The sequence below is a fragment of the Drosophila navojoa genome, chromosome 2, assembly GCF_054131105.1.
Source record: "Drosophila navojoa isolate 15081-1374.11 chromosome 2, UAZ_NAV_1.0, whole genome shotgun sequence".
NCBI lineage: Eukaryota > Metazoa > Arthropoda > Insecta > Diptera > Drosophilidae > Drosophila > Drosophila navojoa.
Window position 1 is genome coordinate 9,425,699 of NC_142890.1, and position 25,874 is coordinate 9,451,572.

A 25,874-nucleotide genomic window follows, 5' to 3' on the forward strand; every position below is an offset into this window, starting at 1 on the left:
CTTTATTTTGAAGTTTATTTTTAAATTTTATGATGCTATCTACAGACGTAGGAAATGGAAGGCATCGATTAAAGGTAAACGACCACAAAATACTCCTTCCCAGTCCGGAGAGTCAACTGTGATCTGCAAACAAGGCGTGGCAGTCACAGTGTAAAATATTCCTCATATGGCGTGAGTCTCTGAATATATAGATCTATACTAAATACTAGAGAAGATAAACATAAAGCTGTAAAATGCATAGTATGATATATACATACGTATATACATATATGTATATATGTGCGTCATTGTCCACTGCATACTGCAATTGTATATATGAGAACCCGATCGAATACGAAGTACTTCGCATTGCCTGTACGAAACTTTTAGAGTAACTTTCAAAGAGAGTAGAGTTCTTGATTGGTGAAAAGCTCGCGAGTTGAATATTTACTCACTCGCAGAGCATTTAGTTTATGTCAAGTGTTGATCGCGATCGGAACACGCTGCGGAAGATTGAAAGAAAATGTATATACATATATTTGAAAATTATGTTTGCTCTTTAATTATTTACTTGAATGTGTATTTGTGCTGAAATGAAAATTCAGCGGCACCCGCATCATAATATTCATATTTCTCAACGTGCTCAATATGTCTAAATCAATAACTTCTTATCTATATAAGAATTCAATGCATATCGAAGTCTCATTTGAATGAAATGTATTGTTTCCATGCCCAGAAATCAGGGAATGATGTTTTTCTTAAATGGATGTAACAAGCCAGGAATGAGACATGAATAGCTGATGTAGAACTCAAACATTTCGAAAATCGGCTGTGTAGTGATCAAGGCGTTCCTCAATGCTTTTAAGATTAGCTTTCAACTCTGATAATGATTTTCGTGGAATTCATTTCTTTCAGTCGTTATCTGGCCCCTACAATAAACTTTTCTCGTTTGGCAAAATGTCGCTGTAAGTGTAAACTGAAATAGTTTATATAAAGATCTTTTAGTCACGCTGTTCATAAATATTGTAATCCACAGCTCCAGGCTGAATAATCCTCACTTAGATACAATGTCCTCTGATTTTCTATATCATCTGAACATTAATGTGGCCTGTAGCCAGAACGCCACTGATATTGAGCAGCAATTTGGGGACATTAGGGTGAGCAGACTAGGGGAACAATTGTAATCACATATATTCGAACCTGGCTCTCGCTACAGGTTATATGCACTGGAGGCACTCAAAAACGCATGAAAGAATTGGCGATATATTTGCGGCCCATACTTGGAATAGCTGACAATAGCGAACCCGTCGATCTATGCGAGAGCGGTCAGCGCTATGCTGTCTACAAGGTGGGGCCGGTTTTGTGTGTCAGCCATGGCGTGGGCTCCTCAACATTCTCGGTGGTGCTGCACGAGCTGCTCAAGCTGGTCAGGTATGCCAAGTGCGAAGACGTCGTGTTCCTGCGCATTGGCACATGCGGCGGCGTGGGCGTGGAGCCGGGCACAGTCATTGTCACCGAAAAGGCCTACAATGGTTGCTTAGAGAACGTGCATGAATTCGTAAGTAACCCAATTACACTGCGCAACCCAGTTGTAATAGTGCATTCCATTGCATGTTAAAAGCCAATCACCCTGAGCATAACTGAAGAGTAGACGATGACCCGTTCTAGGATCAGCAAAAGTGAGAGTCTCAATACTGCTTAGAAAAAGAACACAATACAATCATGCAATACAATCATACAAGACACTCTTATCAATTTCAATCTAATTATTAATATATGTATATCATTTTAATGTTTAGCCCATTTTGGGAAGGCGTGTGAGACGACCCGCTTTCTTTGCACAGGATGTTGTCGAAGGCATTTTAGGTGTTGGCAACCAACCCAAAGATAGTTTCGAAATCATAAAAGCGAATACCATGGCAACAGACTGTTTTTATGAGGGTATTATATATATATATAAATTTATACTATTTTAAATTTATCTACATCTAAGCATGGTTCAATCAGGTCAAGGACGTATCGATGGCGCTGTGTGTGAATATTCCGAAGACGATAAAATGAAATTCCTGCAGAAAGCGCACGACCTGGGCATTCGTAATATCGAAATGGAGGCCACCATGTTTTCCTCACTGACTAGAAAGGCTGATGTAAAGGCTGGCTGCATTTGTGTAGCATTACTTAATCGACTAAACGGCGATCAGGTGAGTACTGTGCACACTCTAATCTACAATAATATAATACTTATCTCAAATAACATGAGACTTCTTCTATAAATATGCCTTGATAGTTATACACATTATCTATTTTTAAAGTTAAAAAAAACTCATTAATTAATATTAATTATTTTTTCTGAAGGTGACCATTACAATGGAGCAAAAACATGAATTTGAGCAACGTCCCTTTATAATTGTCGGGCGTTATATAACCCATCTGCTAAAATGAGACTCTACATACTATTTATTGGAGCAAACAAAATCTGATTAAACAAAATATCATTGAAGCTTTTCGAGTAATTGACTTTTTTGGGATCTAAGTAATGGGGAAATCATTCGAATATTTAAATTAATGTAAGCTGCTCCAAATTCTGATTATTGGAAAAACTTAAAATTCAAAAAAAAAAAAGTTACTCAATCTTTGGCAAAAATGGGGGACAAATGTGAAAAGAATATGCACAAGAATGTTTGCGATCTAAAAGGTGGGTATCGGCCGTTGTCCCTCGATCCGTACTCATAATGCAGCTCTGCAGCCATGGTTAAAGCACAAAATAAGCGGATCGATGAGCTCATCAGGTTTATCAAGGAAGGCAGCCAAACCGATATTCCGCAGGAATTGAAGTCGTGCACATGTAACTTGAACCCGTATCTTGAGTGCCTCAATCCGGATATCCTCCACCATCTGAACTTGGATACCAAGACAATCGACTTTCCAAAGGTCTTTGGTGATGTGCGCGTAAGCTGTTGAAATTGTACTAAATCGAATTGTGCCTTAACTGGCGGTCGACTGCCATGCCCACAGTTCGTGTGCCTGGGCGGCTCGGATGCCCGTATGGAGAAGTTTGCCAATTTCATCATAGGTGAGATTGGACTCAAGCTGAGCATAGCGGTCCACCTGAGAAATATTTCCGCGGACGGCCACCGATACGCGCTCTTCAAGGTGGGTCCTGTGCTGTGCGCTAGCCACGGCATCGGCGGCCCCTCCATCAGCATAGTGTTGCACGAGCTGATCAAGCTTGTGCACCATGCCAAGTGCCAGGATCCAGTCTTCTTTCGCATGGGCACCTGCGGAGGCATCGGCGTCGAGCCCGGAACCCTGGTGATCACATCGCAACCACTGGATGGCCAATTGCGGCCCGTATACGAGGTGGTCGTGCACACACAGCCGCAGCTGCGGCCAGCCCTACTGGACCAGGCCTTGGCCAAGGAACTTATAGCGCTCTCCAATCCCTGTGAAGATGGCTATGATACCGTACTGGGAAAGACACTCTGCGCCAATGACTTCTACGAGGGGCAATCACGGCTGGACGGTGCCTTTTGCGGATACAATCCACAAAAGAAGATGTGCTTTCTGCAGCAAATCTCCCAAATGGGCATCGTCAACATGGAAATGGAGAGCACCGCCTTCGCAGCTCTCACAAACCAAGCGGGAATACGGGCCGCCGTGATTTGTGTGGCCATCATTAATCGCATGGAAGGCGACCAGGTGGGTGCACTCAGCAGCTCGCTTAAAGCCAATCTTCGACTACTTGATGTCCCCCACAGATTAATTCGCCAGCAAGCGTCCTAAAGGATTTCGACCAGAGGGCACAAAACCTAATTGCCCGCTATATGCGAAAGGTTCTCTTCAAATGTGACGAAGATGACATAGAGACCTGCCAGTGTGATGATGCCCCTGGATGTCACTGATATGACTATTAGATCACTTGTTTCTATATATTGTCCTTAAAGTGTGCCTAATTTGTTTTTGGAAAATACATTTTCGATTTAGCAGTCGAGTATCAAGTATTCAATCAACCATCTATTTACATATAAAATGGTACGTATAGCATTTTCTTAGTCTATGAAAAAAAAGCAACATATACATAAGTATAAACACTTATATTACCGTCAATTGACCACAGCCAATTTTAGTGGAATCAGCTTATAAATAAAAAAGTTTCGCTCAACCCCACTTTAAAGCACATTTAGGTAGGAATAAAAATGTTGCTTCAACAATAATCAGCAGCTACGTTCATTCAATTAAAGCGAAACTAATAATTTGATAACTATAAATCTCATATCTTATCAGTCCAGCTGCAACAAGAACTAACGACTTGAGTAAGTTTTTATATGCGTAACTATGTACATATATATACTACTTCAACCCTTCCTAATAAACAATGATTTCATACAATATTTTCAATATAGTTATTTTATTTTCATATTATATTGATTTTAGCCTAGTTTGTAAAGATAGGTCATCAGGAAAATCAATTTATATAAATCAATTTAGTCTTGTTTATGTAATTCAATAATCTCAGATGCTGAGCACACATTGAAGATCGATTGCTAATACACGTTTTTTGCAATCTTAGCCTTGTGCAAAAATTTATGTTCTATTGCTGTTATCTATATAAAGGTGACAAAAAAAAAATAAATTAATTGTGCGATCCCCCTTGGCAAATATAAATAAATGCTTTTGTTATTATAGCTCCTGTATTAGGAGCTTGTTGTTTGTGGAACCTGAACAAGGGCTCTGGGGCAGACGCAGCTGGCCCTGTGCCGAGGCCACCTTCTGCATCATGTGCTGCATCTGCTGTTTCTGCGCGTTGGCAATGGAGTTTGAACCTTTCAATGTGCCACCCAGGGCTTCGGCAGCAGTAGCTATTTTACTTTTAATCACACGATTCGGCTTGACCAGCTCGGCCAGGTCATAGTCCTTGGGCAGCTTCACAGGCTCCACAGTTGCTGGACTTGGAGTAGCTGGCTTTGGAGTTGCTGGCTTTGCAGTTGCTGGCTTTGGAGCTGCTGGTTTCTTGGTAGTTGGAGTTGTATCTGATGGAAGCTCCTCTATGACCATGCGCGTAGCATGCGCGGGAGCCAACTCGCCCACCTGTTGACGCAATTGCTCCAAAGATTTCTTCGCGCTTATATTATTGGGCTCCAGTTCCAATACACGTTGATAGATTCCATATGACTGGCAGTAGATCGATTCAAATATATTATCCATAGATTAGTGCGTTTGCTACATTACCACTTACCTCACGACGATATCCCTGGCTGTAGTTCGCATCAGCCAGACGCAAAAGCGCCTTTACATTGTCTGGCTCGAGTCGAAGACAGGCTTCACAGTCCTTTATGGCTAGTAAATAGTTATTTAGCTTCAAATCTGCAGAGCGGGTGAGGGCATAGATATATGAAATGGCATTGTGGATGAGAACTTTCATTCGAGTACTCACACGAGATGGCGCGATTGTTATAGGAGCGTGCAGCCTGTGCCGGATCGAAAGTTATAGCACGACTGTACTCCCTAACGGCATTGTCATACTCCTTGGCCTTAAAGTACTCGTTACCGCGCAAGCGAAATCTATTTAAAATAATGCTACTGTAACATGTATCAATAAAAAAGAGACGTCTCTGCTCACTTCTCGGCATATTGCTCGCGCTCGACCTGACTTAGTTTCGCGATTTGTGCGTTCAGACGCTGCTGTTCAGTGCTCTCCTCGCTAATCTCCATCTGGTCCTCTTTTTTGGTTTTAATTATATTTTTTAGCTTTATTTGTGCCTGCTCCTTTTCGCGTTCCTGTTCCAAGTCCATACGTAATATTTCCTCATCCGGATCGTATTTATCCCATTTGCTGTAATCCGTCGACTTGATGCGTTGCTCATTCGTTGATTTGGGTTGCGGCTTTGCGCTTGCCTTAGGCGCCGGCTTATTTTTAGAAGTCTCAGTTTCATCCTTGTCAATATCTATTTTGGTAGTCTTTCGCACGGGAGGTATATCCAGCGATGGAACAGTATCTTCCTCCTTGAGCTCACTTAGTACATTGTCCTTATTCTTAATTTCATTCGTCCAGTCCTAAAAGTTTGTGTTAAACTAAATAGAAAGGCTAAAATCATCTCTTATGTACTTACATATATGGGTTTTAATTCGTGCTTGGCTAACACGTTGCTTTGTTGTATTTTCTCCTCGGTGCGAAACAATTTGCTATCCGGCTTCAGTTTTTTAAGCTTATCCTCGGCACAGCGCGTAAGATCTGGAAAGTAGCCTTCTTCGCCGGAACGCAAAATCATCACAATCTTTTCCATTTCGCGTGCGTTTTCACATTTTTCCACATAGCCAAAATCCAAATTGCTTATTGGTATTTGATATTTCTGCAACAGAGATTTCCCTTTCTCCATGATTCTTTAATTATTTGCACTCTAGAAATATAATGCAGTCAAGTTATTAAAGTTGTTTTGATGTATGTTTCTCTGCTGGTATTGATTAAATAAATTTTGTACATCATTTTTCTCAACTTGACAACGGATTTGTTTAGTATTGTTTTCAGTTACACTTAAACGATAAAATACCAAAAAAATAATCGCCGCCATTTATTAGTACCAACTATAATGCTACCCCACCATCACCTTACAACACTAAACAACACCAAAAACAAGAAAACTATGTTTTGGCAAACGGTTCACATCGCGGTTCTATGGTGTAATGGTTAGCACTCTGGACTTTGAATCCAGCGATCCGAGTTCAAATCTCGGTAGAACCTGTTCTAATTTTTTTAAAATTATTTTTGCCACTTTCTTTAGATATTTAAGTATAAAAAATTTACAAATTCTTTAATATAATTGGACTCTAACAATTATTGACATCCAGAATTTTATTTCTTAAACCAGCGATTTCCGTCATTGTTGGCGTAACTGACACTTGGAACTTATTTGATTAAGTTCAGCCATGCTAGCACGGTTCTATGGTGTAATGGTTAGCACTCTGGACTTTGAATCCAGCGATCCGAGTTCAAATCTCGGTAGAACCTTCAGGGTTTATATTTTTCTTAAAAATGTTTTTTTTTAAACTATACGTAGTGGGTCCAATACTTTATATGTGTATATGTATGTATATTACATTATTTAATACAAAATTAAAACAAAAAGTTTATACCCGCCCAACGTGGGGCTCGAACCCACGACCCTGAGATTAAGAGTCTCATGCTCTACCGACTGAGCTAGCCGGGCACTTGCGCTACGTATGACAGATAATTTAAAAGAGTAGAATCTTTGGTGAATTTTCACCACGTAACAACAACCGAACATTTTCTGCTTTAGGCAAACATATTTGATACTGTTTTGAAAACTAAAACGATTTGTCTTTATTAACACATAATTTCTTTTACATTATTTAATAATTGAAAATTGTAATTAAATTGGAGTTGATTTCGAGGATAATTTAAATTTTTCGATTCGTACAACGTTGCGAACTATTCAACTATCCCCTTAAAGCATTTCCAAATTTACGTTAAGAATGTATGTATGCCTTAGAACTACTGACCAACAAGTAACGCGAATCAATCGCTATCGTTGTTCTTTTCCAAATAAACATCCCCGTAACGATGAAGACGATCGAAGATATCGGAGTCGCTGCCACTGCTACTGGAAGACATATAACCCACAGACTTGGCGCCTGCACTCAACGCATTAGCCATCTTAACTGTGGGGCGATAGTACACTGAATAACGATTATCAAAACTGCGTGCGCCTGTATAATACTTCAGAAATTTGCGGGCCTTATTCTGTCCAATAATAGGGACTAGAGTATGCTCTGTAAGCGTAAAGTTGCCAGAGTTACAGTTCTGTGAACGGTCGGCTGGTCTATACAGTAGATAACCCTTTTTAGTCGGCTTAATATCAGTTGGAGGCTGAGGCACGTCTCCAGCAGGCTTCGCAACTGCAGCGGCTGCCTCGCAGCCAGTCGTTGAAGTCACAATGGTGCAGTCGCCGTCACTGTCTGATATCTCCACGGTTTGCATGAGAGAGATTGTATTGGCAACATCATTAGTTGGCTGCATTTTCAGATTTTTCATAGAATGTGCACATGCCGTATCAATAGACACGGCCGTTGAATTGCAGGCCACACTGTTATTATTAAAAGTCGATTGTTCCGGAAATTTGGACGATGAATCTGAATCTTCCTCCATTTTCGTATCAGCATTTTGCATCGATTTCTTTTGGTCACTCAAAAAGGTTTGTTTTGAAAGAGCAATGGCTAGCTTAAAGTCTTCATCGGAATTTTCCGATTCCTCGGATGTCCGTTTGACTTCATTTTTTAGTTTACGACGTGCCTTACCAGCTGTGCTGCTAGCCACAGTACTCTTCCTCTTTTTTTCAGCTGCTGGACCTTTTTTTCCTAATTTCACTGCCTTCTTTTTCTGGCCTTTGAGTTGATTCCCTTTGAGTTTGCTAGATTTTGTAGATCGCTCATTTTTCGTCTTCACAGGTTCCTCACTCATTTCATTTTTAATCGATTTTGATGCTTTGTCTAATCGTTTCCTCTTGGGCTTATCTTTCGCTAGGTGTTCCTTGTCGGTATTGATCTTATTCTCCAACACACCTTCTTCGGTGTCTTCGTCGGTTTCTTCAGCAAGAACACCAATATGCTCAACTGCTGGTGCCATTTTCGACTCTAACGTTGAGTTTGTCTTGATGCGACTGCTGGTCGGTGTCTGAGTTTGCGCTTTTAAATTCACTAGATCTGGACTGCTTCTATTCTCAACCAGCCATTCCTCTGTTGAGCTATTGGCGATGTGTACCACATTCGAACAGAGTCGATCTTTGTTGCAACACTTACACTCACTCTCCAACAGACGCGGACGCAAATCGTCCTCGAATGAGTGCTGACGTCGCAAGTGGCGTACGCTATGCTTAAAAGTGCTGTGCGAAGTACTGGATCCCATTTCAAGTCGCTGATGATGATATAGGCTATGGCTTTGGTAGCTACGATAGCCACAATAAGGATGGGACGACATGGAAAAGACACGTCTCATACAGGCATTGCAGTTACAACGGCTGTGAGCGCTTTCATCTTCGCTGGAGGATGTTGATGGAAAATGTGGAGAGCTGTCCCGCCGCTTACGTAGCTGCTTACGACGCTGCTGGCCATGGAAACTGGAAGCCACCCTGTACGGATAATGCCTGGGAGTCGGGTGATAAATGATTTCACGTTCACGCCCACGGTCACGCTCACGTTCCCGTTCACGGTTGCATCTGTGCAGTTGGTCACGTCGATGGCGTAATGCCAGCATATGGTGTCGATGCTCCTGATCCTCATTGTACTCATTGCAGCTGTATTTGGCACGCAGCTCGTCGCGCATGCGTGGCAGCGTTCGATACATTTTGATTGTTGTCATGGGGCTGCTGCATTTAGTGGCAGTCGACACAGTCCGCTTGCGACTGGCGCGTATATAGCGTGCTGTGTCCACAGAATGCATTGACTCGGTCTCGCTATCGCTGCTGGCCGCCGGAGAGAACACATGATCATTTGCCTTGAAGCGCCTGTGACACTGTTTAGCCTGCGACAATGGCTGTAGAGTCTTGTCGCCATATGCACTGTTGTGACGCCGCAGCCAATCACCTACATGCTGTTCTATCTTCTGCTCATCGAATGTGTTTAGTATGCGATCTAGACCAGCAGCCTTCCATTTACGTACGTGTTCTTGAACAATTGGCAGCGTTTGATCTAAAATCTCTTTATTATCGCCGCTGCATATCATCAAGGTAAGTTCTGCTTTGCTCATGAAGGCCGTAGTATTGTGTACTTCCTCCGCTTCATCCACCACATCTTCTACGGCTTCTTCCACATCGGCAATACTTTCCTCATCATTATTTTTATATATTTCTTCGATGTCACTCACATTTATTTCTTCGCCATCTTCCATATTCTCACAACGCTGAAAAAAAAAGTTTAAAAAAAAAAACCGAGAATTTAAATGGCGATCGTGTAAATGTTTTTTAAGACCTACCTTAAGAAAGTTTGACCACAATTTGGAACGTTCATAGGTTAACGTTTCCAAAGATTCTTCATCTACTAATAAATTTGACATTTTTGCAGGATATCAAATTAAAAGCCGCAATAATTTCTTGCTTCCAATGAAGCTTCCTTTTCTTAATAGGGTTGCCATATTATTCTCGCGATTCAGACATACATTTTAATTATCGACGAATCGATATTTGACGCTACGCTCTAAATTTGATTCGAACGTATATTTCGGTTACCATTTATAGGCCTGCTAAACTTTGATGCGTTTTCTTTTATTTAAAAAGCAAAGCATTTAAAATAATTTATTAATTCAACCAAATTTAAAATTCCATAAGCCACTTTGGGAAAGCAGTCAAAATAATATTATCGATTAGCCGCCACGATTTAAAGTCACACTGAGGAGGGGCAGATCAAATGTAAATGTAACCTTTTTATTTTGTTTTATTTTAAAGTTGCATATGATTTACATTATATTAATAATATTAATATTGCAGATAAACAAACGAATACATATTATATGCCTAAATAACTGTCGGATAAACATTTGCCACATGGCTCAGTTGAAATACGTAATGTACAACTACATAAGTATATATAAACTTTCGTTTTTCATAAGTCTAACGCTGCTTGCTCCATTGGCCACTATGTCGGAATATGTTGGTTACTGATGCTGCTACTGCTGCTTTTTGTTGCTGCTTGTTGGGTTTTATTTAACATGTATAGTATTTATATAGAATATATATGTTTTGTTTTGGAATATGGGCGGACCGTTTCACGGTCTATTTGCGATTGCGTATGGCGCGATCCATAATATTATTGATGCGCGTCTCCGAATAGCCCGGCATCAGCATATGGATTAGCTCCTTCATGAACAGATCACTAACGCCCGGACTGCTGCGCTCAGCCAGCTCAAACACAGACTTCAAATCGCCAATGTCACTGCCGACGCCAACTCCGTGCATGCTCTGCAAATTCTTGCTGCTGTTGCTATATTTGCGCTGTATGTCACCCAGAACCGGGAAGAGCAAATTGTTTAGGCAAGCGCTGTTCGTGTGATATGACATGCGCTGGCCCTGCCCGGTCGCAAGCTTGCCGTGATTGGATTGATTGGAAGCCAGGGAATCGTTGTGCTCGGCAACGTTCATACCACTGCTGCTGCTGTTGCTCACATTATTGGCGCTTGTCGCATGGAATGATTCACGATTGTTGCTACGACGTTGCTGCTGCTGGTGGTGGTGCTGGTGCTGTTGTTGATGCTGATCCATGCTGAGTGGCAGGCCTAGGGAAGCGCGACGCTCTTCTACTTGATCCAATGTAGCAACCGAACGTGACTGACGCAGCTCTGGTTTGGAGCTAGCACGTTTCTGCATTATATCAGTGGCCGAACTGGATGTGCTGACCGGCAGCATTCTTCCACCGCCAGATGATGCATTGCCAGCTGCTCCTGCTCCACCTCCACCTCCCAATCCTCCACCACTCAGTGGCGCATTCAGCATAGTTGTTGTGGCATGTTTGTTGCTGTTCAAGTTGTTGTTGTTACTGTTATTGTTGTTATTGTTGTTGCTATTGCTATTGCTGCTGACCATCGCCGGCAAGTCGCTGCCAGACGCCGTCGCCGCCGCCGGTGCAATCGCATTACCCACGTTAGTTGTACTCGCAGCTTTGCTGGGGCCTCCAATACTGTTACTAAGGTTGCTGCTCGAGGCTGATTGACTGCTATTGCTGCTGACGCCGGTCGTGGGCGAATGTGTCGTGGCCATAAGTTTTTGCATGGTCAACTCGTGCTCCTGCAGCTGAAAACTATTGACTCCGGCACGCGGTGCGCTATTGATGTGTAGTCCCTTAACGGTCATTATCCAGGGCTCATCGTGACCGCTGCCGCCTACGCCGCTCTGCTTGGCATCCGAATCGGAATCGGAGTTCTCCGACTCAGTTTCGCTCTCATCGCCCTTAGAGAGCTTCCATTTCTTAAAGCGATCGATTAAGTCAATCAGATAGGCATTCTTTTTTGCCTTCTTAATGAACGGATATTTAAGCAATTCCTTGGCTGTCGGCCGGTTCTCTGGGTCCTTGTTAAGGCATGCCTCGACAAAGTCCTTAAATGACTTGCTATAGTTACCAGTCAATTGGGGCGGATTGTTTTTCGGTATTAAGAAAAGTACACGCATCGGATGTAGCTCCGAATTAGGAGGCTCGCCCTTTGCCAACTCGATGGCCGTTATACCCAGCGACCAGATGTCCGCTTTAGAATCGTACTGTGATTGCTTAATAACTTCTGGTGCCATCCAGAAGGGTGTACCCACAAATGTATTTCGCTTGGATGTCGTATTGGTGAGCTGCCCAGCTACTCCAAAATCGGCAAGTTTCACATCACCCAGCTCGCTGAGAAGCACATTGGCCGCCTTGATGTCGCGATGCAACTTGCGCTCCGAGTGCAAGTAGTCGAGGCCTTTAAGTACCTCTCGCAATATGATGCCAATGTGCATCTCTTCGAAAGATCCAGCTTTCATTAAGTCCAATGCAGAGCCGCCACCCAGGTACTCCATAATTATCCATAGTTTGGTGCCTTTCAGAAAGGATCCATAGTATTTGGTGACATACGGCGAATCGCACTGGGAGAGCACCATGATCTCCTGCTGTATGTCATCGATCTCATCTTCAGCTTCCTCTAAGTCGATTATCTTGATGGCCACCACCTGCTGCGTCCTATTGTCAATGCCTTTGAAGACCTCGCCAAAAGAGCCTTTGCCAATGCGCTCTTGCTTGGTGAAGATCAACTCCGGGTCCACTTTCTCTGTCCAGGACATGTTAGCTTCTGTCACTTTTTACACCAGGCCAGCTGACTTCAAATTTCGGTTCGTCTATAAAATTTTCAAGCAAAAACAAAAGCAAGAAAAGGTAGCAACAAAAAATCCCAAAGCAAAGTGAGTTACGACTAAGGCTGGCTATCGCTCTCGCTCTCTTTTATTTTTTTTTTTTTATGTTGTTGGTGTTGCTGTTGCTGCACGCACTCGAATCTGGTTGCGTTGCACTATTGTAGACACTATTTTGATATCATGCACAACACATACAAACGCACTCATCAACTATTTGTCGTATTTTAATCCTTTGCGTTCACATTTAAAGGCATTTGAACAACGTACGAGCTATGTATTGGAGGAAGGCACAAAATTTTCGCAGTTGACTTCGTTGGCTTTTCTTTTGCTTGACTCTTCTTCTCTCCTTGCTTTTTGTTGTTGCGCTGCGCTGGCTGTGTTAGTGGCGAACGACGGAAACATCGATAATCCGTTTTTATGGGTATTAAATATCGATATTTTAAACAGTAGATTGATCATATAACAGGCTTTTCCATACATTATTGACAGTTTTATTTACATTTTCATAACAAACACCATTTTTAAATCGATTTATATGATGGTTACAGACTGTATGGCTAAATAAAGTACTTTAATTTTCATATGTTGACTGCGAAGTTGAAACGATAAAAATATATTTATCGATAGATTTCTTTAAATATCCAGCAACAGCATGTAAATGTAATTTTGATATGATTTCATATAACCAGTTCACTTTATTCAATTACTCAAACCACCAATAAATGAATGAAACCAACATCGCAATTAAGGTGAAAAAAGGAAAGGAACCTGGCCCAGCCAGAGTAGCGTCAGCAGTGGAATATTAAGAAAGCCCTCAGCCAAAATGATGTACCTGCGCCGCCTATTCACCCAGGAACTGTCGCCCGTCACACAGAGCGACCTGTTGGGCTGCCTACAACATGCGCCCCAACAGCTGTTGTGTGGTGGATTTGCGGGTGCACCTGCTTTGGACAGTCTATCCTGGTTACACAATCTGGCGCCCTGCTTTCCGCTACGTGGGGAACAAATACAGGTTATCCATGAGCCGCATCACTTCTATCAAACACTAATACAGCGCATCGCACAAGCCAAAAAACGTATTGTGTTGGCCAGTCTGTACCTAGGCACGGGTCAATTGGAGAGCTCCTTTGTGCAAACGTTGCGTCACAGCCTAAAGGCAGAATCGTCACTCCGTCTAAACGTTCTCTTGGATTTCACGCGCGGAACACGTGGGGTGGCCAACTCTAAGACCATGCTCCTGCCTCTGGTACGAGAGTTTGGAGAACAGGTACAATTTTCACTCTACCACACGCCAGATTTACGTGGTATGACCAAACGATTCGCGCCACCGCGCTGGAACGAGCTGTTCGGACTGCAGCACATGAAGGTGTACTTATTTGACGATGCAGTCATCATTTCGGGCGCCAACTTGTCCAATGACTACTTTACCAATCGCCAGGATCGCTACATACTAATTGAGGACAAGCCATTGGCTGATTTCTATGCGCAATTCATCGAACGAGTGCAGGAGTTCAGCTTGGCTGTGGGCGCTGATGCGGCTGAGAGACTGCATGGCAACTGGCGCATCCTACCCTACGAGGGCACTAAAGACCAATTCATTCGGCTGGCCAAAGAACGTATAACAAATTTCGTACAGGATGCATACCAAAGACAACTACAAATCAGGGAGCAGAGCAGCCAAGCCGACACGTGGGTGTTTCCGTTGCTAGAGATGGGTCAGATAGGCATTCACCATGACAGCGTGGTGACCAAACAGTTGCTGTCGAAATGCATAGCCGGATCACGCCTTAAATTAGCCACCGGCTACTTCAATCTCACCCAGGAATATATGGACACCATTACGCACAACTGCCTCGCGCAATGCAGCATTCTCATGGCGCATCCAAATGTAAGTATTGGCTTAGATACCATCAATTTTCTAATATTATTTGGGTTTCTCTGATGCAGGCAAATGGTTTCCAAGGCGCCAAAGGACCTGCTGGTGGTATTCCTGCTGCCTACACACTGATTGCAAAGAGTTTTTATGAAACCTTAGTGCGACGACAGCAAAATCATCGTGTAAACTTTTTTGAATACGAAAAGCCTGGATGGACGTACCATGCCAAGGGTCTCTGGTACTATTTACCTGAGGCTCGACTGCCCAACTTAACACTTATCGGTTCCTCAAACTTTGGCGAGCGCTCGGTCAATCGCGATTTGGAGACCCAGGTCTGTTTGGTAACTGTCAACAAGGAGCTCAGTCAGCGACTTCAAGACGAATCAGATCGCCTCTTTGACCTGTCTACAACAGCTGAGCGTCAGATTGTTCAGAGGCCTATACCGCGTTGGGTACAGGCTGTAGTGCGCATATTTAGAAATTTCTTTTAGCTTTAAATACCGAGTCACATGCTTAGTTCAATTTGTTTATGTTCAGGGCTAGTTACTTCAAATGTATGTAGTCTCCAATGTGTGCAGTGTTTCGAGTTTGGTTTGTGTATATTGCTGTAAATTTATTTTTTACACAGTCATACAGTAATAAGTAAAGAACAAGTTTTTAAACAACATGCCTTTGCATACATATTTTATTGAAAATTTATTCTTATCGGCATTTATCTTATTGGTTATGTTTATTTAACTCAATTACATCATGTCTAACTTATTTCATGATAAGCGGGTTTGAAAAAGGAACTAGTACATTTTCGTCGGTTCGAAATGAACTGGGTGGCAACGCTGTATAACGGCGCTGACTTTGGCATTTGTCTTGTTCTTGTTATTCGGTTTGAAGAGAAATTAAAAAAAGACAACAAATTACGAATTGCGATTGCGAATGAGCATACAGTAACTTTTAAGTGCCAAAAGTGAACAACAAAACAATAAATAATTGAAATACCAGAGAGGAGTTACTAGTCTCAGTTTTTGTTCACGATTCAAGAAGCCGTCGAGATGACCAACGTCGCGGATCAGTGCGAGCCCTGGATGGTTTCAGATGTTGAATATGGCAGCGGGGTAACCGCACTCCATCAAGAGATTGAACATTTCTACAACTACATGCTTTCGACGCCCACGGAGTATATGATGCGTATGGAGGCTGTCCATCGGATTGAGCGTGTTGTACTGAGTATTTGGCCTGATTGCTGCGTTGAAGTCTTTGGTTCTTTTCGCACCGGTCTAAATTTGCCCATCTCCGATATCGACATAGCTGTTAACAATTTCTATTGGCAAGGCGCTCCATTGCTTGAGCTAAGAGATACGCTGATCGCACGAGGAGTGGCCGATGATATCAATGTCCTGGACAAGGCCTCGGTGCCCGTTGTTAAATTTACAGAGCAGATATCACGAATAAAATTTGACATTTCATTTAATACGACGTCGGGCGTTAAGGCGGCCGAGCTGGTGCAGCAGTATATAGAACAGTTCCCAGAGCTGCCCAAACTAGTCATGGTACTGAAGCAATATCTACTGCTACAAGGCCTAAATGAAGTATACAGTTCAGGCGGTATTTCATCGTATTCCGTCACACTCATGTGCATCAGCTTCCTGCAGCAACAGCCACTTAGCGAGGCCAAGAACTGCAAGAATGATAACAAATTGGGCAAGCTACTTCTCAAGTTTCTGGACTTTTATGGACGCAAGTTTGACTACTTTAAGTATGGAATCTCTATTCGTGGCAGCGGAGGCATCGTGGAAAAGTGTGTGCTGCAAAACTCCTTCAGTCATGGCAACTGGCTATCGGTTCTGACTATTGAGGATCCTATTACGCCGACTAACGACATTGGACGCAGCTCGTTTGGAGCACTGGATGTGAAGCAACGCTTTGAAACAGCCTTTTTAAAGCTGTCGAAACAGGTTGACATGGACGTCTCAAAAAGAAGTGGATCCATTCTGGGCAGCATTATTCATGTGCCACAGTCTGTAATGAGCTATCGAAATTGGGTACACTTCAAGTTTCGACATTTGACCGACATTAGTGCGGAGCCTGTCAATGGTATAGAGCAGTATTTTGATATTGACGTCAAATTGCAATTAAACGCCACCACATCAGAGGATGAAGAAGAAGATAAGAAGGAGATAGGCAGTAATCTCAATGACATGCCTCTAACCCACAATGGTTGTCAATACAAGGGCTTAGGATGTTAAGTTTAGTCATTTATAATAATTTTAATATTAACATATATGTTATATATGTTTTGATACCTGCTCGTTTTTTAGAAATAGATTTTTTTTGTAATTAGCTTGCTTTATTTGAATTCATCTTATCTGTACATAAATATACATATACACTCATAACTGTAGCAATAAAGCGCTACCAAAAGTGAATAATCTTTTTATTTGGCGCTACATGTTAATTTTCGATGTGTTTTATATATCGATATAAAAGCTGTGTTAGTGTATGCTATCGTTTCGCCGATTAGACCAATAGATGTACAAACGATACTTATCGTATGCCGGCTAAGAGGAAGCAGAACAGCTGAGAGTATTGTGTAAACGCAGGCCGTCAAAAAATTTGGCCGCACGCATTTTTTCATAATTGTAAATAAGTAGTTTTAAATTCGTAATTAAGACATGTTGCACATATTGCGTCAGCGCCATTGGGCAATAGCAAATGCCGCTCAACGTTGCCTACACACGACTACCAGCCGGCCGGGCTATATTGTTCTGTAAGTGTTGAATTCTTGGTTGCGGAACAAGTTCAGTTAACACATTTTTTGTGCCCATAGTGTGCCTGAAATCGGTGAGGAGGGTCAATTGGGTGAAGGCTTGCTTATGCCAAATGGCTTGCCGGCATTTACCGACATTACTATCGAGATGTGCCTGGGAGCAATTGGACAGCAGGCGGCCGCCGTCGAGAAATCGGTGAAAGCCCTGGAGCTGGATATAAAAAATGGGAAGCAACTAAAAGGCTCTGAAATATACAGTGAACTGGATGCAGTTACAGCCCCGTTGGAAACCACATGGGGTATAGCAAAGGCACTTTATCTGGGTAACAGCACGCTAATACCCACCAAATCCTATATGAACATACACGAGCGGGCGCGGAACGCGCGTGCTGCCAAGTTCTGCAACAAAACGGTCTATACAGCCCTAATGCAGCAAGAGGACCAAACAGGCGAGGCAGAGCAACGATTGCGCCAAAAATTCCTGCTTGAGGGCAAATTGAATGGCCTGACGCTGAGTAAGGATGGTCAGGATGGCCTCAAAGAGTTGATTACCCAGCTGGGACGGGAGCGTGGCAACTTTAAGAACAAAGTTAATATGGCAGTACATGCGTTTGCACATGTCATCAACGATTTTCAGCTAGTTCGGGACTTTCCAGACACCTTACTGGAAGCCACGGCGCGAGATCCTAAACAGGCACTCGAAGGCCCTTGGAAAATTACTCTACAGCAGCCGATTGTGGAGGGCTTCCTTAAATACTGTCCAGATCGCCTGCAGCGCTGGAATGTGTGGCGCGCCAATGTTTTGAAGGCATCCCAGCAACAAGATAAAGCACTGGAGAATAGCACGCATTTGGAGAAAATTCGTGGCTTGCGCAAGAGACAGGCCAATCTCCTGGGCTATACCAACTATGCAGACATGTCCATGCAAACCAAAATGATTGGCAGTGTGGACAATCTGAAGCAAATCTTTGCCCAGCTGCTGAAATTTGCGGGTCCTGCGCAAAGCGTTCAGATAGAGGAGGTGCAAAAGTTTGCCACTGCAAACGGTGCAGAGCATAAGCTAGAGGCATATGATGTGAGCTACTGGGCACGCAAACAACTCATAGCCGAGCATCAGCTACAGGAAGAAAAGCTGCGAGAGTATTTCCCACTTCCACGTGTGCTCTCCGGATTGTTCGCGCTGAGTGAAAAGCTATTTAATATACGCATTGTAGAGCAGCCCAAGACTGAAGTCTGGCATCCGGCTGTCAAATTTTTCAATGTGTACGATAATGATGTGAGCAACAGCTCGACACCGGTTGGTGGCTTCTACGTCGACTGCTATTCGAAGCAGCACAAGTTCGGCCGCAACAATGGCTGGATGGTTGGCATACGGAATAGAAACAAAACAGCTAACCTTACTCCGCTCTGCGCACTTATCTTCAATTTTACAGATCCCACTCCGGAGAAGCCTACGCTTCTGAGTTATGACGACTTGCAAATGGTATTTAAGACCTTTGGTACGGCGCTGCAGCATCTGCTAACCCAAGCGGGCTACAGCGACTTGGCAGGACTCTCTAACATCGAGTGGGATGCCTCGCAAGTGTCGGGCTATGTGATGAGCAATTTCCTGGACGACACTGCTGTGCTTCAGACTTTGTCTGGCCACTATGCCAATGATGATATAATTGATATTGAGCTTGCGAAGAAGACACGTCTGTTGAAAACACAATTGGCTGGGCATAAACTATGCAAAGAATTGTACTTAGCTGACTTGGATGTGGAGCTACATCGCTCGAGCGCGTTTTGGCTGGATGTTGTACGTAAGATTTGGCCAGTCTATCAGTGTATGCCGTTGGATAAGAAGGACGCTCATCCCTGCTCCATGACAGACATATTTGCTGGCGACTGGGCGGCCGCACATTTTAGCCACTTGTATTCCAAGCTGATTGCCGCTGATATCTCGAGTGGATTCGCAGAAGAGCGCAGCGATGAACACTACGCTACAGTGGGTAAACGGTATAAGCAAACATTTTTGAGCTATGGCGGTTCGGTGCCTACGGCGGAGGTATTCCGTCGTTTCCAGGGTCGCGATCCATCAGTGGTGGCGCTACTTAAATCGCTGGATATATTTATTACTTCCCAAACCACGGAACCCAATTAGATCGTGGCCAGATATCACTGTTATCTGTTGTTAACCATTTAGTTTAGAAAATGATGGCATTAATAAATCGATTTGCCACGTTTGTCGCGTTGGATTAACTGATTATCGAGTCAATAAACGACTTCTTATCGTGCGCATTGAAGAGGGCGATATCAACTCAGGTGTTCGTCAATGTTCATGACCGATTCGATTCTTTTCTTTTCTGGCAACAGTTGCTTTATTTAAATAATACTTTACTAATAAACTGAGTAAATTTATAACATTGCTCTTTGGATTGCTCACGTCTTTTTTTAGCGGAAGACAACGACGACAACAAAGAGTCAGCCACCTCTTTGTTGAAAGATTAGATATTGCGGCTTCATTTCGTATTGATTGTGTTTACTTTTTAGCGCAGCTGTTAAAATATATTCGGACAGCCGCTCCAGTCTTGGGCCGCCTTGGCCTGCCAATAGGTATTCTTAGACACATGCATGAATTCTGTGCTGCCCTCCACTCGCTCCAGCTTAAACCACATGGGCTTATAGGCTGAAAAGGGTCGTCCTTCGGCGATCGCTTGTTTCTCCTTTAGCTCCTGCTGTTTTCGCACCGCTCGCTGCTTCTCCTCGAGCCGTAGCTTCTCGCGATTGCTTTCATCCCAGGCGCCCTCCTCCATGCAACGCTGATCGGGTCGAAGGCGTGAATCCGTTGGCGCAACACCCTCCTCCGGCTCGTTCAGCTGACAAGCAAACACGGGCAAGTTGTAGTACTTGTCCGAATCAGGGGCAGCTGGACGTCGCTGCCAGGCAACCCTATACTCGCCAGTCGTGTAGCTGGGGTTCTTTGCCGGCCCGCTGGTATGCAGCACCGGAGCTATTTCGACTTTGTCATTCCATGTGCCACGCAGCAACCACTTGGCCTCATTCTTTGGATTGAGCACCACGCCTTTGATGCTGCGCTGCTCCTCACGACCGAAGTATGAATACGGTATATAGTTGAGAATGCACTTGTAGCCCTTTGCTGCGTTGCTGCCAACGATCTCCAATTGGCCTTCCAGATCGACCCACAGCTTGCCCACGATTATATTGTTCACAGTTGTTGTCACGCGACGATAGAAATAACGACGGCCCGTAGCGGGGAAAGAGACGAAGGCCCCACCAACTGGATTTACCTGTTCCATTTAGAAACAATCGTGAGTAACTCAGATGAATCAGCTGCGCCAATTACTTACCTGCAAATACTTTCCACGAAATTTGCTTGTCAACGAGAATTGTTGCCAGCTTACCCATTCTTTGCTCTCACAATGCAAGGCCGTAATTGGCGGATGATGCGACACTTGCTCGGTGAGACAGCGCCAGCCGAGATCGTCAGTGCGATCGCATTCGTAGGTCTCCCCCAGCAGAGGATTGAAAGGCTTGTTAATCCGGGTCTCTGCCGTGGCATATGCAGAGACCGTGAACGCTGCCAAGTAGGCCAGCTGTTCGCACTCATCGCTGCAGCTGGCGGCGATATCGAGCACGTCGGAGTACTCATAGTCCTCGACCAGGCGCTGCAGCATCGAGAGCGGTTCGTTGAAATTTATGGGCATGGGTATTTTAGAGAGATCCTTGCCAATGCAGTTCTTCATGAGCGTCCACAGGCTGAGCGGGTAGTGTGGTTTGTCCGGCACTCGGGTGCGACGATTTCTGATCATTTTAACCTCAGTTGGAGCTGGATTTTCTTTATCGGCAGCTGGCATCTTTGCGCCCTTGGCCAGCTCTATCGATGTAATCCACGTCTGTCGTTCCGCCTCAGTTTCCGCCTTGACGCGAAAGCTCAGCTGCTTACTGCTATCCGAAATTGCAAACGTACAGGGATCCACGTGTTCGATTACGGCTGCCTTGAGCGTTATCGATCCGCGCGACGCCAGATGGACTTCAGACTGATCGAGGTAATAGCTAAGCACGCCATTCGAGAGCACAAACCAGCGTCGCTGATACCCCTTCACATAGTTGGTCCATTTCAGTAGCCAGCCCTTCATTTCCGTGTTGCTTTCGCTGGCAGTTCGATTTGTCGAACGGCTTCGTCTCTTTTTCTGCGACAATCGTAATTTGTTGCTCGGAGAGGAGGCGCGGGAGTCGGGCGCGGAGTCCATGCTCACACTTGAGCTATTCCGTCGCTGTCTGTGGTGCGCTCGCTCGCCAGACATATTCAATTCCTAGCGAATAACTGAACGCAATTAAAAACGTCGACTCCCTGGTTGAGCGCTGCGACCACATTCTGCTTGCGTTATCGCGCGAGCATTTCGCTAGTCGAACGGCACAGATAAGGTATGGCAGCATTACGATTCGCGTTCGGCTCAGTTTTTTGACAGTGAGTCAGTCAGATAGTACATTATCGCGGACGGTGAGAAAGGCGGTGCCATAGGTGTTTCTCTTCTCGTCGTCTTCCTAATTGCGTGAGTGCATGGCCTAAATGTAGTTGTTGGGTTAACCACAACACAATTGATTTATTTTATTTAAAATAATACTTTAATAATAAATTGCATAAATTTATAACATTTAACATATACTCGTTGCATTGTTTAGAACCTCATCATATATGTATATATATACATACATACAAGCAAAGGTGAAAACAATTTGCGGTGAAGGGGAAACACGTTTCTCCTTATTGTTGTTGCTATTATTGTTTAGAGTGAAAAGCTGTTAGACTTTTCACTAGAACGAATATGTCTACATATGTATGTATATTGATTAGATATATATATATATATAAATATATATATATATATATATGTATGTATGTGTATGGATGGTAAGGTCTATGTGCCATAAGTGTTTAACTGATTAAAGCAAAGATTAAAATAAAACCCGAACAAGGGAAAACAATTTTGATAATCGCAATCAATGCGATGCGAACTTGAGATTGAGCTCGCAATAAAATCATTTCAGTATCAGTATCAACATTCGCAGCTACTTTACAGTAATTAATTTATATATGCACTAAGTAGTGAAAAAATGTTATTACATCGATTAGCTTGATAGTTCTGTAAGTTATTGATACTCTCGAGAAGTGGCTCTTTGTTATTAGTGGTTGACAGCGGAGTTTCGAGGCTTGCATATTCAATTAATTCACATAAGAGTGCGGCGTTTATTTCTTAATAGATATCTGGACAGCCATTCCAATTCTGGGCAGCTTTAGCCGCCCAATATGTATTTTTCGTGACGTGCACAAATTCATCGCTACCCTCCACCTTCTCGCGCTTGAACCACATCGGCTCATACACAGGGTACGGCCGTCCCTCGGCAGCTGCTTGCTCGGCCTCAGCTTCGCGAGCTCTTCGCACCGTTCGCTGTTTGTCTTCAAGGCGCACTTTCTCCTTGTTGCTCTCATCCCACCTGCCCTCCTCCATGAGACGCTGATCGGGTCGATTACGAGAATCCGTTGGCGCTACGCCATCTTCCGGCTCATTCAGCTGACAGGCAAGCGTGGTGAAGTTATAATACTTTTCCGAGTCTGGTGGAGGTGGGCGACATTGCCATGCCACCTTGTATTCGCCTGTGGTGTAGGTTGGATTATCCGCAGTGCCACTCGTTTCCAGCACAGGCGCTATTTCGATTTTATCATCCCACGTCCCGCGCACCACCCATTTCGCTTCATTATTGCGATTGAGAACCACACCTTTCACGCTGCGCTGCACCTCACGACTGAAGTAGGAATAAGGCTTATAGTTCAGGATGCACTTGTTTCCATGCGCTGCATTAGAGCCCACTATTTCCATCGTTCCATGCTGATCCACCCAGATCTTTCCAACAATTATGTTGTTCACAGTTGTTGTCACTTTGCGCCAGGAGTAGCGATGTCCACTTTTGGGGAACAAAATGTACGCTCCGCCCAGAGGATTCACCTGAACAAGAAGTGAATGACTTAAAGCTTTCAAGACAACAATGGAAAATCGCATCTTCCTTACCTGCAAATACTTGCCACGGAATTTGCTCGTCATGGAAAATTCTTGCCAGCAAACCCATTGCTTACCCTCGCAGTGTAGAGCAGCTATTGGCGGATGATGCGACACCTGTTCAGCCAGATAGCGAAAGCCCAGATCATCCATGCGATCGCACTCGTAAGTCTCCCCTAGCAATGGGTTAAACGGTTTACCCGTACGCACCGCTGTTGTCGCATATGTGGAAACCGCAAATGCCGCCAAATAGGCCAGCTGCTCTGATTCGTCTGTTAGCGTAGCTGCATGATCCAACACTTCACTATACTCATAGTCCTCCGCCAAGCGTTGCAGCATGGATAGCGGCTCATTGAAATTGATGGGCATGGGTATTTTGGACAGATCCTTGCCAATGCAGTTCTTCATGATGGACCACAGGTTAACCGAGTGATTTGGCTTATCCGGGACTCGCGTGCGTCGATTGACCATGGCACCCTTATTGCCCGATTTGCTAGCTCTGGCAGTTGACGCCCTTCTCACAAGATCTGTTTGTGATTTCGAAGCTTCATCGACCTTGTCTCCATTATTGTCATCGCCGCCGGAGGCAACGCGTGCGGCGCTAACGAGACACACCTGCTGCACGGTCTGGATGGTTCGTCTTTGCTCGTCACTTTCCGAAGAGCTGCCTGTATGTCCCTCGGAGCCAACTTGATCCTCGGAGCTGCTACGCCGCTTGTTAAGCTTCAGTATGAATGTGCTGTCTATGGGCGAGTCGCCTGTCCGATCACAGCCATATTCCTCGGCGTCATAGAACTCAGTTTCATCGTCGGAAGTCAAGTTGGTGCCAGGAGCTCCAGGAGTCATGCACACCGTTGTGCTGGACGATGACATTGGCAGCGGCTTATTGCGGCGTACGAATACGGCAGCTTGTTCCATTTGAGATTGCTGCTTTGCCATCTGCTCGATGATCTCTTCCAGTCGCTGGCGCTGCTCACGCTCGTGGTGCAGCATTTTGGACCATTTATGGCCCTGTGATTCAGCTGAGCGCAAATAGTCATTGCCTGCATTTATCATTGCATTTGATGTAATCCTAAATAGCGTGGCCCGCTCATTGACAATCTTTGTGCGACTGGCCAGAGATTCCTCTTCGTTAGATTCTAGATCATTTAAAGCACGCTGGAGTGCTGCACCATGCTTCGTTATTAGGTCGTAGCAGGTGCGCATATTTTCCAGACGTTCGGTTAGATCGCGCACAACAGTGCTGATCTCTTGGCTGGGCACCACTTGTGCCGTCTCCTCTTCCTCCTCCTCTTCACTTTCAATAGCACGAATAGCCTTCGCTTTAGCCAGTTCCAACGATGTCACCCACGACTGCCGCTCCACCTCGTTGGCTGCCTTAATATGGAAGGTTTGTGTGCCACCGTTCGAGATGACAAATGTGCATGAGTCCACGGTGTGGATGAGCGCTCCATGGAGCGATATTGTGCCGCGACAAGTGTGATTGATCTCTGATTGGTTGCGATAATAGCTTAGGACACCCTTCGACAGAACAAACCAGCGACGCTGGTAGCCCTTGATATAGTTTGTCCACTTTAGAAGCCATCCCTTCATTTCGGGATCGCCTCCGCCCTTTTCAACGGCAGGCTTTGCCGCAGCGTCCGCCATGCTAGCAATCGGTCTACCCCGCAGTCGTGGCCGTGCCCACTGTGACAATAAAAATCTATTAGCACTTGCTTGCTTACGACCTCGACCGCTTGTTGACCGATTCAGACTCAGATTCGGTCTCGCAAACGCCACGTACAATCGTAATGGGGGGGCTGGGTATGACAACAACTCCAAATCCAAGTCCGTAACAATAACTTTAATTAGCTGCTGTTTTAAGCAGCTGCTAGCATTATAAAGTACACTTTTGCAGTATTCGTAATCGCGTACACAATGAATTTCGTTCGCCTAGCGGCAATACTAAGTACTTTTTTCTGCACAAAATAAAGAAACTGTGGAAGTCAAGTGCGCATTTGTGTGCGTGTGCATAGCCGTATGTGTGTTGCGGTGTTGTGTGAGTATTTTATGGTGTGACCGACTCTAACAACTGCAAAGTGGTGGTATTTCCACGATATGCATTTTATTGGTTGTCAATAAATAATAATAAAAAAAATACTTTTTTATATTAAAAACACGCCTACTATGTAAGCAGAATATTTTAAGCCTAATTATGCCATTATATTCTTTTCACTTTTTCCTTCTTTTTTTTTCATTAAATCTCCAACTAGCGCTGCCAACTGCTCGAAAAAAATACTACATACAGACACAAGGTTTCACCAGACCCGCGACAATTTAAA

General features: G+C 44.1%; 10 protein-coding genes and 3 non-coding genes across 14 annotated transcripts; 7 read left to right on the forward strand and 6 right to left on the reverse strand.

The window, feature by feature from the left end:
* The first annotated feature begins 460 nt into the window (after positions 1–460).
* Positions 461–2,634, forward strand: LOC108657829 (uridine phosphorylase 1). Of its 2 annotated transcripts, XM_089265259.1 has the most exons (7): positions 461–504; positions 895–944; positions 1,016–1,136; positions 1,196–1,537; positions 1,779–1,920; positions 1,987–2,180; positions 2,335–2,634. In XM_089265259.1, the coding sequence occupies exons 2-7, from the start codon at positions 937–939 to the stop codon at positions 2,419–2,421; spliced, it is 894 nt and encodes a 297-aa protein (XP_089121385.1). In that variant the 5' UTR covers positions 461–504; positions 895–936; the 3' UTR covers positions 2,422–2,634. The 2 variants fall into 2 exon arrangements, with proteins under 2 accessions (XP_089121385.1, XP_017965972.2); XM_018110483.3 differs by lacking the exon at positions 461–504.
* Positions 2,483–3,985, forward strand: LOC108657822 (uridine phosphorylase 1). The gene is made up of 4 exons (XM_018110470.3): positions 2,483–2,674; positions 2,726–2,928; positions 2,995–3,678; positions 3,738–3,985. The coding sequence occupies exons 1-4, from the start codon at positions 2,623–2,625 to the stop codon at positions 3,879–3,881; spliced, it is 1,083 nt and encodes a 360-aa protein (XP_017965959.1). The 5' UTR covers positions 2,483–2,622; the 3' UTR covers positions 3,882–3,985.
* A 611-nt stretch (positions 3,986–4,596) lies between these two features.
* Spag1 (Spag1 axonemal dynein assembly factor) lies at positions 4,597–6,487 on the reverse strand. Its single transcript, XM_018110439.3, has 5 exons — positions 6,090–6,487; positions 5,600–6,033; positions 5,414–5,541; positions 5,216–5,343; positions 4,597–5,151 (listed from the first exon to the last, which is right to left on the reverse strand). The coding sequence occupies exons 1-5, from the start codon at positions 6,354–6,356 to the stop codon at positions 4,660–4,662; spliced, it is 1,449 nt and encodes a 482-aa protein (XP_017965928.1). The 5' UTR covers positions 6,357–6,487; the 3' UTR covers positions 4,597–4,659.
* Positions 6,488–6,646: 159 nt separating this feature from the next.
* Positions 6,647–6,718, forward strand: TRNAQ-UUG (transfer RNA glutamine (anticodon UUG)). The gene has a single exon. It is a non-coding gene; the product is annotated as a tRNA-Gln (tRNA).
* A 195-nt stretch (positions 6,719–6,913) lies between these two features.
* TRNAQ-UUG (transfer RNA glutamine (anticodon UUG)) lies at positions 6,914–6,985 on the forward strand. The gene has a single exon. It is a non-coding gene; the product is annotated as a tRNA-Gln (tRNA).
* A 126-nt stretch (positions 6,986–7,111) lies between these two features.
* Positions 7,112–7,184, reverse strand: TRNAK-CUU (transfer RNA lysine (anticodon CUU)). Its single transcript has one exon. It is a non-coding gene; the product is annotated as a tRNA-Lys (tRNA).
* A 109-nt stretch (positions 7,185–7,293) lies between these two features.
* On the reverse strand, positions 7,294–10,196 carry cal1 (chromosome alignment defect 1). The gene is made up of 2 exons (XM_018110529.3): positions 9,965–10,196; positions 7,294–9,892 (listed from the first exon to the last, which is right to left on the reverse strand). Exons 1-2 carry the CDS (start codon positions 10,043–10,045, stop codon positions 7,514–7,516), a joined length of 2,460 nt encoding a protein of 819 aa, XP_017966018.1. The 5' UTR covers positions 10,046–10,196; the 3' UTR covers positions 7,294–7,513.
* Positions 10,197–10,404: 208 nt separating this feature from the next.
* Positions 10,405–13,266, reverse strand: GckIII (Germinal centre kinase III). The gene is made up of 2 exons (XM_089265554.1): positions 13,125–13,266; positions 10,405–12,842 (listed from the first exon to the last, which is right to left on the reverse strand). Exon 2 carries the CDS (start codon positions 12,786–12,788, stop codon positions 10,761–10,763), a length of 2,028 nt encoding a protein of 675 aa, XP_089121680.1. The 5' UTR covers positions 12,789–12,842; positions 13,125–13,266; the 3' UTR covers positions 10,405–10,760.
* An 88-nt stretch (positions 13,267–13,354) lies between these two features.
* On the forward strand, positions 13,355–15,694 carry PGS1 (Phosphatidylglycerophosphate synthase 1). Its single transcript, XM_018110427.3, has 2 exons — positions 13,355–14,745; positions 14,805–15,694. The coding sequence occupies exons 1-2, from the start codon at positions 13,681–13,683 to the stop codon at positions 15,222–15,224; spliced, it is 1,485 nt and encodes a 494-aa protein (XP_017965916.1). The 5' UTR covers positions 13,355–13,680; the 3' UTR covers positions 15,225–15,694.
* An 85-nt stretch (positions 15,695–15,779) lies between these two features.
* Trf4-2 (Topoisomerase related function 4-2) lies at positions 15,780–17,054 on the forward strand. The gene has a single exon (XM_018110449.3). It carries the CDS (start codon positions 15,780–15,782, stop codon positions 16,971–16,973), a length of 1,194 nt encoding a protein of 397 aa, XP_017965938.1. The 3' UTR covers positions 16,974–17,054.
* Positions 17,055–17,273: 219 nt separating this feature from the next.
* Positions 17,274–19,893, forward strand: LOC108657731 (uncharacterized). The gene is made up of 2 exons (XM_018110389.3): positions 17,274–17,494; positions 17,555–19,893. The coding sequence occupies exons 1-2, from the start codon at positions 17,400–17,402 to the stop codon at positions 19,635–19,637; spliced, it is 2,178 nt and encodes a 725-aa protein (XP_017965878.1). The 5' UTR covers positions 17,274–17,399; the 3' UTR covers positions 19,638–19,893.
* LOC108657752 (oxysterol-binding protein 1) lies at positions 19,828–22,403 on the reverse strand. Its single transcript, XM_018110409.3, has 2 exons — positions 20,845–22,403; positions 19,828–20,784 (listed from the first exon to the last, which is right to left on the reverse strand). The coding sequence occupies exons 1-2, from the start codon at positions 21,799–21,801 to the stop codon at positions 20,035–20,037; spliced, it is 1,707 nt and encodes a 568-aa protein (XP_017965898.1). The 5' UTR covers positions 21,802–22,403; the 3' UTR covers positions 19,828–20,034.
* A 165-nt stretch (positions 22,404–22,568) lies between these two features.
* LOC108657722 (oxysterol-binding protein 1) lies at positions 22,569–25,871 on the reverse strand. Its single transcript, XM_018110379.3, has 2 exons — positions 23,566–25,871; positions 22,569–23,502 (listed from the first exon to the last, which is right to left on the reverse strand). Exons 1-2 carry the CDS (start codon positions 25,198–25,200, stop codon positions 22,753–22,755), a joined length of 2,385 nt encoding a protein of 794 aa, XP_017965868.1. The 5' UTR covers positions 25,201–25,871; the 3' UTR covers positions 22,569–22,752.
* Between the last annotated feature and the right edge of the window lie 3 nt (positions 25,872–25,874).

Excerpts from the sequence above, each read along its gene's own strand:
- LOC108657829 (XM_089265259.1), top strand. Across the intron at positions 1,921-1,986 it reads AACAGACTGTTTTTATGAGG|GTCAAGGACGTATCGATGGC; the intron begins GTATTATATATA and ends TGGTTCAATCAG. Across the intron at positions 2,181-2,334 it reads ATCGACTAAACGGCGATCAG|GTGACCATTACAATGGAGCA; the intron begins GTGAGTACTGTG and ends TTTTTTCTGAAG.
- LOC108657822 (XM_018110470.3), top strand. The coding sequence starts at position 2,623 with ATGGGGGACAAATGTGAAAAGAATATGCACAAGAATGTTTGCGATCTA. Across the intron at positions 2,675-2,725 it reads GAATGTTTGCGATCTAAAAG|CCATGGTTAAAGCACAAAAT; the intron begins GTGGGTATCGGC and ends GCAGCTCTGCAG. Across the intron at positions 2,929-2,994 it reads AGGTCTTTGGTGATGTGCGC|TTCGTGTGCCTGGGCGGCTC; the intron begins GTAAGCTGTTGA and ends CCATGCCCACAG.
- Spag1 (XM_018110439.3), bottom strand. The coding sequence starts at position 6,356 with ATGGAGAAAGGGAAATCTCTGTTGCAGAAATATCAAATACCAATAAGC. Across the intron at positions 6,034-6,089 it reads ACGAATTAAAACCCATATAT|GACTGGACGAATGAAATTAA; the intron begins GTAAGTACATAA and ends ACAAACTTTTAG. Across the intron at positions 5,542-5,599 it reads CGCGAGCAATATGCCGAGAA|ATTTCGCTTGCGCGGTAACG; the intron begins GTGAGCAGAGAC and ends TATTTTAAATAG.
- cal1 (XM_018110529.3), bottom strand. The coding sequence starts at position 10,045 with ATGTCAAATTTATTAGTAGATGAAGAATCTTTGGAAACGTTAACCTAT. Across the intron at positions 9,893-9,964 it reads TGTGGTCAAACTTTCTTAAG|CGTTGTGAGAATATGGAAGA; the intron begins GTAGGTCTTAAA and ends TTTTTTTTTCAG.
- GckIII (XM_089265554.1), bottom strand. The coding sequence starts at position 12,788 with ATGTCCTGGACAGAGAAAGTGGACCCGGAGTTGATCTTCACCAAGCAA.
- PGS1 (XM_018110427.3), top strand. The coding sequence starts at position 13,681 with ATGATGTACCTGCGCCGCCTATTCACCCAGGAACTGTCGCCCGTCACA. Across the intron at positions 14,746-14,804 it reads TTCTCATGGCGCATCCAAAT|GCAAATGGTTTCCAAGGCGC; the intron begins GTAAGTATTGGC and ends TCTCTGATGCAG.
- Trf4-2 (XM_018110449.3), top strand. The coding sequence starts at position 15,780 with ATGACCAACGTCGCGGATCAGTGCGAGCCCTGGATGGTTTCAGATGTT.
- LOC108657731 (XM_018110389.3), top strand. The coding sequence starts at position 17,400 with ATGTTGCACATATTGCGTCAGCGCCATTGGGCAATAGCAAATGCCGCT. Across the intron at positions 17,495-17,554 it reads CGGCCGGGCTATATTGTTCT|TGTGCCTGAAATCGGTGAGG; the intron begins GTAAGTGTTGAA and ends TTGTGCCCATAG.
- LOC108657752 (XM_018110409.3), bottom strand. The coding sequence starts at position 21,801 with ATGTCTGGCGAGCGAGCGCACCACAGACAGCGACGGAATAGCTCAAGT. Across the intron at positions 20,785-20,844 it reads TTCGTGGAAAGTATTTGCAG|GTAAATCCAGTTGGTGGGGC; the intron begins GTAAGTAATTGG and ends TAAATGGAACAG.
- LOC108657722 (XM_018110379.3), bottom strand. The coding sequence starts at position 25,200 with ATGGCGGACGCTGCGGCAAAGCCTGCCGTTGAAAAGGGCGGAGGCGAT. Across the intron at positions 23,503-23,565 it reads TCCGTGGCAAGTATTTGCAG|GTGAATCCTCTGGGCGGAGC; the intron begins GTAAGGAAGATG and ends CTTCTTGTTCAG.